The sequence below is a fragment of the Pyrus communis genome, chromosome 7 (genome assembly GCF_963583255.1).
Source record: "Pyrus communis chromosome 7, drPyrComm1.1, whole genome shotgun sequence".
Classification (NCBI taxonomy): Eukaryota; Viridiplantae; Streptophyta; class Magnoliopsida; order Rosales; family Rosaceae; genus Pyrus; species Pyrus communis.
Window position 1 is genome coordinate 10,687,051 of NC_084809.1, and position 6,879 is coordinate 10,693,929.

The 6,879-nt window shown below is 37.3% G+C and overlaps 1 protein-coding gene across 1 annotated transcript; it reads left to right on the forward strand.

Annotated features, from left to right (window-relative positions):
* The first annotated feature begins 411 nt into the window (after nucleotides 1–411).
* LOC137740537 (zinc finger BED domain-containing protein RICESLEEPER 2-like) lies at nucleotides 412–4,338 on the forward strand. The gene is made up of 2 exons (XM_068480382.1): nucleotides 412–2,698; nucleotides 4,019–4,338. Exons 1-2 carry the CDS (start codon nucleotides 412–414, stop codon nucleotides 4,336–4,338), a joined length of 2,607 nt encoding a protein of 868 aa, XP_068336483.1.
* Nucleotides 4,339–6,879: the final 2,541 nt, after the last annotated feature.

Sequence of the window (6,879 nt, forward strand, 5' to 3'; positions counted from 1 at the left end):
AATTTCTTGCAAGTTGGTAATAAAATTTAACATGAAGCCTTCTCTGCTGCTGATTCAAAGTTTGTAGTAATGTATTTTTTATAGGAGGGCAAGCCTTTTATATTGTTCCAATTAGTCCACAATATTTCCCCCTGTATTATAAGGGTGATACAAAAAGGTCTATTTTAGCATCGATCTTTAGACTGCTAGGAAAGTCCGCATTCATCTTTAGACTGCTAGGAAAGTGGGACTCTCTGGGAATTTCTTCATTTCTTTTGTCTAGCATGTTGTATCAGTCTTCATTTCTTTTGTCAAGGTTGAGGTTAGGTGCTGCATATTGGAAATTTAAACAATTTCCAAGTCCAACAGTAGCATCTGCATTGCTTAAGTTTAAGTTTAACAGTAGCATTTTTATTTTTGTCTATTTTAGGGATGACGAACCAATCAACATCACATGGTTTTTGTTCTTCTGTTGCATCTGTTTCTTCATCATCGCCTTCATCATTACCGGGTCCAACACCATCACCACCAACTGCAACTGAAACCCAATCCCAACCACCAACTCCACCACAATCACCAACTCAAGCACAATCACCAACTCAACTGACTGCTATTCCTCCATTGCCTCCTCTTGGCTACAGTAAGCGTAGGTCAACAGTGTGGGAGCATTTTGTGGAATACGATGAAGTAGAAAACATTGTGAAGCCGGATGGGACCAAAGAAACAATAATTAGAAGGAGAGCTAGGTGTAAGTACTGTTCTACTACCTTTGCAGCTAACCCTTCTGGAAATGGTACTTCAACCATTAGAAAACATATTGAGGGAGGAAGATGTAAAAGTTACCCGGGAAAAAATCTAGATAAAAGGCAAAAGACTTTGTCTTTTGATGATGGTGTTGGTACTCTTATGGCTAGGGGGAATACGAAAGAGGATTGCATAAAGGCGTTGGTACAAATGGTTGTTTTAGATGAGTTGCCGTTTACACATGTTGAAGGGAGAGGGTTTAGGTTTTTCTGTAGTGTTGTTTGCCCTCATTTTTATCCACCATCTCGTAGGACACTTGCGAGACACTTTGTCCTCATGTATGATGAAATGAAAGCAAAATTGAAAACAGAGTTAGCCTTACATAGAGTTAGCCTCACAACCGACACCTGGACAAGTATTCAAAAGGTAAACTACATGGTAATAACGGCACATTTCATAGATAGTAATTGGAAGTTGCACAAAAGAATACTAAACTTTTGTGTCATAGCTAATCACAAAGGGAACTCCATTGGAAAACTTCTTGAGGTTTGTTTGCTAGAATGGGGTTTGGAGAATGTTCTAACCATCACGGTCGATAACGCTTCTTCAAACAAGGTGGCAGTAGAGTATTTGAAGACAAAGATGTGTCATTGGCAAAATTCACGAATGATACTCAAGGGAAAGCACATGCATGTTAGGTGTTGTGCTCATATTGTTAACTTGATAGTTCAAGATGGTTTGAGGACGTTAGATAAATCCATCTTAGCTATTAGGAATGCATTGGTGTATGTAACGTCTTCTCCACAAAGGGTGGAAGCTTTTAGGAGTTGTGTTAAGAAGGAAAAAATTGAATGCAAGGGTCTTGTTTTTTTAGATGTGCCAACTAGGTGGAATTCCACCTATTTGATGTTAACGAATGCTTTGAAATTTGAAAAAGCTTTTGTGAGAATGGGAGATGATGAGATTGCATACTTGTCATGGTTTGGTGAAGATTTGCCGGAAGAAGAAGAACGGGTGGGTGAACCTTCCAATGGTAAAAAGAGGTATGGGCCACCAAATATGGAAGATTGGAGTAATGCTGCTATTTTTGTCAATTTTTTGAAAGTGTTCTATCAAATGACATTGAAGATGAGTGTTACTTTGCATCCGGCTTGTCATAGTACTTTTTCTGATTTGCTTGCAATTGATGAAGAGATAGTTGATTTGTTCATCGAAGAAGATATGTTATTGACTCAAACCTACACAAGCTTGAAATTGCATGAAATGGCACGAAGCATGAAGGTAAAATTTGATAAGTATTGGGGTGATCTTGTTAAAGTGAATCCTTTTCTATTTGTCGGACTTGTGCTTGATCCAAGATATAAACTGGGTTATGTGCCACATATTTTGAAGCGTCGTGGGTGTAGTATTGATGAAGCCATGGCTAAAAAGGATGAGATAAAAAGCCTAATCTTCAAACTATATGATGAATATGTTCCTTCTTCCAACCAACCAAGTGGTTCTAGTGCTAGTAGTTGTTCTAATACTACTAGTACTATAGGTGGGGCTAATCCAACTCAACATGGAAGGGGGAAAAAACGAGCTGAAATGGATGAAAGTTGGATAAAAGAAGTTGAAGCAAGTAATGCCGTGCTATCAAACCATGAGTTTGATAGGTACTTGTTAGATCGCAATGAAAAAGTGGAAGTAGGTCAAGATTTTGATATTTTAAATTGGTGGAAATTGAATGGTGTTAAATACCCAGTGTTGGCACTAATTGCAAAGGAAGTTCTTGCAATTCCGGTCTCAACGGTAGCTTCAGAATCTGCCTTTAGCACGGGAGGAAGGATTGTGAACTCATATCGTTCTTCATTGACTCCTCTAATGGTAGAGAGGTTAATTTGTACTCAAAATTGGTTGATGTCAGATAACATCTCAATTTTAGACGATGAGACAATCTTGGAAGATATAGAGTTTTATGAAGCACTTGAAACAGGTATGAATATTTATTTTTCATTACTTTGTTTTTGTTTTTTCTCTTGTTTTATTGCATGCTTACTAACTATTTGCTAATGAGTTCTTAATTTTTATATGTTCTAGAAAAAAGGAATGGTGGCACATCTAGCAATAGCATTGCGGATTCATAAACTATTCAATCCTAACTTATCACCTTTTACTAGTGATGGTATGTATGTAACTATCTTTCGTAAGTTGCAGCAAGTTGCAATCTCTGTTTCTACTCTGATTCTATCTTTCGTAAACTATACTGGTTTAACTATTGTTGGATATGCTGCTGTTCTTCTTGCTTCAAATGTTGCATTTTTTTGGGGCTGTTGATGGCGTGCTCAGTTGCTGTTTTGTTAATTAACTTTGGGAAACTTATGAGTTGAAAGTTGCAACTCAATAATGACTGCAGTAGCCTGCCTTAGCTTAGAAATGTATGTCACTTAACCACGTAAGAGCAAATCTGTATGATCAATTGAGTTTAGATGGTCGAATTCTTGTTTCTCTGTTTGGATGAACTCAGTAGACATATTTTAGGTACTATGAACTGATTTAGTTGTTTATCAGTGACCTAATTATAGTTTTGTCAAACTGCATTTCTACTTATTTGTCATATCATAATGCATCTTTCCCTTATCAGACAGTACAGAATGCATCTTAATTGAAATAGTTTCTAAGGTCCTATTTTCTGTGGAAGTTATCTGCACAACTGCGTACAAAGAATTCAATCTTTTACTGAAATTCTTTCTGAGCTTGAAAGGCATCCAGCTTTGGAGGATTAGTCATGGATCATACATGTTAATTTCAGCATGCTTGTATATGCAAGTAGTGAATCCAAATTCCCTTTTATTGTTTGGCTTCATGTGAATTTATATCCATTTCGTTGTAAATCACATTACCAAATTCTTATCTTGTCTTTTGCCAGCATGCTGTGGATATTTACTTTTTTTGTGGTTTGCTGTTTTACTTTTCTGGTTCATTTGAGTCTTCTCTAGTAGTAAATAGTAGAAAACTGATTCGGTATTTGATGTCTTGGTAAACTGGTGAATCAATAGTATGGCCTTGGTTGTATCTTTGTAATATTTCTCAATTATTTGTGTTGTAAAAGCATATTGGAACTCAGTAGACATATTTTAGGTACTATGAATCATACTGGTGAATCAATAGCCTGGTGAATCAATAGCCTGGCTTAGCTTAGAGCAAATCTGTATGATCAATTGAGTTTAGATGGTCGAATTCTTGTTTCTCTGTTTGGATGAACTCAGTAGACATATTTTAGGTACTATGAACTGATTTAGTTGTTCCTGATCAGACAGTACAGAAATTTCATTGTACAAACTATTCCGTTCATTTCTGAGTTGTTTGAAGTCTACTTTGAAATCCCATTTTAACCAGACTTTTTTCAATTATCCTCTGACTGCTATTTCAAGCAGTGATTACAGTTACAATGATTTTGGATTTTGTAGTAGGAGCAGTCGTGGAGGGAACAGAAATGGTCGTGTCAAACCACGTGGGAGTGGCAACGGCAGTGGTCGTGGTGGAGAAGGGAGGAAGAAGCCTGTGGAGAAGTCGGTTGATGAACTCGACAAGGAACTCGATAGCTATCACGCAGATAACATGCAGCAGGGTTAGTTCAAAACTGGAGCTGTGGAACTTTGCTTGCTGGTATCAGTCAGTGTTTGAGCTATGGTAGCTGTACAAAATATGACGGTTGTAATTTTCGGGATATAGACTAATTTCTGCTTGGATGTTAATGTGGATCAAACTAGATGTGGTTCAAAACTGGAGTTGTGGAACTTTGCTTGCTGGTATCAGTCAGTGTTTGAGCTATGGTAGCTGTACAAAATATGACGGTTGTAATTTTCGGGATATAGACTAATTTCTGCTTGGATGTTAATGTGGATCAAACTAGATGTGGTTCAAATAATTTATTATTAGGAACCGTAAACCGGCAAGAACCGGATCGGAACCGGTGTAGACCGAACCGTAAGGTTCTAGTAATAAATTTAAGTGGAACCGCACCGAATCGAACCGTTAATATATTTCGGTTCCGGTTTCAGTTTAGGGGTGGAACCGCACCGAACCGCACCGTGCCCACCCCTAAATGTCTCAATAATTGACCTTGTGTATTAATAATCACTATGATTTTACCTTTCTTAATTAAAGAAGCTTGGATGTAATGGTGGTGGGTTTTTCATCAGCAATATATAAACTGCTTCGTAGATTAGTTAATTTTTAGGTGGTGAAAATGAATAATTTTATTTAGCATGAAAAAGCAGTGTTCTAAAAAGCGGCCTAGGCGGCCGCCTAGGCGCTGGGCATAGGTGTGCCGATCCGATTAGGTCTGAATCGTTAAGAAAAATCAGGGAGCTGTTAGGTGTCCGCCTAGGCGCTCGTGGGCGGCTTGGGTGGTCTAGGCGGCTGTTTAGACGGGGGTCTAGGCGGAGTGAAATGGTTTCCTGGGAAGAAATTCCAAACACATACCCAGAATCGCAAAAGCTTTCTCGCCGCTTCGACTCCCTCTCTCTGTGCACCACAACTTTCTTAATTGTTGCAACTCCCTCTCTTTGAAATCCATCGAAGAAGAGGAACTTATAGTGCAAAACAGAAGAAGAGGAAACAAATAAAAAAAAGGAGAATTTACAGAAGGAAAACGGTAGGGGGGAAAAAAAAAGATGAAGAAGAAGAAGAAGAAGAAGAAGAAGAGGAAACGGAAAGAAAACGAAGACGATGAGGAAAAGGAAAGAATGAAAAAGAAGAAAGGTTTCCGGTTTTCAAGGCGTGGTGCTTTATGAAATGGGCTAATGTGAGTGATGGGGACTATGGGTGGAGGGGAGGGGTCACACCACACAAGTGGTGCTTTATGAAATGGGGAGGGAAGGATGCATGCACCTCTTCATAATTGTCTCTTTATGATTTCTGGCCTCAACAGGCTCAACTTTCAATTGCTATATAAGTTTCTGACCGGTTTTGGTGCTCCAAAGTTCAAGGTGGGACACCAAGTTGTTTCTGAACGAAGTTGTTTCAAAAAATCATAGACAACCAAGTTGTTTCAAAAAATATTAACATATATAGCAATTGCTATATAGGTTTCTGAACGAAGTTAGAATACAATGGCTAATTATTTCATAAATAAAAGAGAGGATTTTGGGGATGATACCAATGTGTGTGGTTTGGTTAAGGAATGCCTGGCATGGCTTCCTAGTAATTTTATTATGAACCACCCAACCCGAACCACCCAACCCACTATGTGGGATTTTTACTTTTATTTTTCAAAAATTAGATATAATCATTTAAAATGTCTTAAGTCATATGGCATATATGTTTAATGTGTTTTTAAATTTTGAACTTGTTGGATACTCTTTTTGTATTTTATCATTCTTTTATTATCTTATTATGGATTTCATTCAAGTATAATTTTTTATGTGTACTTATTTACAAGATATACAAGAAATTTACCTAAATCTGCCTAAACCGCCTAGGCATCAATGTTATAATATAGGTGAAAAACATAGTTAACTTAAAAGTATATAATAAAAACTAATAAATATGGAAGCTTTAATTAACACTTCAAAAATTTTATTTTGCACTCCTCATAAGTGTATTTTTCTTTCTAATTATAGAAATTTTGGAATGCAAAATGGATTGTGAGAGTGTTAATAATAATTTTCGTGAAAATTATATGTATCAATATTATTATATCAGTATAATAGTAAAACCACAACTTTTCTTTTCTATCAAAAAAAAAAAAAAAAAACCACGTGTTGACCCTAAAAACTACCAAGCCTACGTAGCCCTCAGGCGCAGTAATTAATAAACTAACTACATCATTTTAGTAGATATGGGCGTGCCAACTTACGACCGAGCTTAGTCAGCAAGTAGGATGGTTGTGGTGGTGGTGTCTAATGCACTGCTGACTTCTGTACTCGAGCGATCACAGTCGAGGAAGGAATGTGTTTCGACCTTAGGTTCTAGAACTTGAAGGCAAGGTCTCTTAAATCACTGCAAAGTTTAGGATCTCTTGCACCAAGTTTGGCTACCTCTGATATATTCGTGAGAATATAAGTGCGCCGAATTGGTATCAAGCTGTAAGGACACAAGTACTCAAAATACACAAGTGTCTTTATGGTAAATGTTGTTTGGTTGTCTGAATACTGAACTCTGAAGTGCAAC

Coding starts and splice junctions, on each gene's coding strand:
- LOC137740537 (XM_068480382.1), top strand. CDS start 412: ATGACGAACCAATCAACATCACATGGTTTTTGTTCTTCTGTTGCATCT. Junction 2,699..4,018: donor TTATGAAGCACTTGAAACAG/GTATGAATATTT, acceptor GTTCCTGATCAG/ACAGTACAGAAATTTCATTG.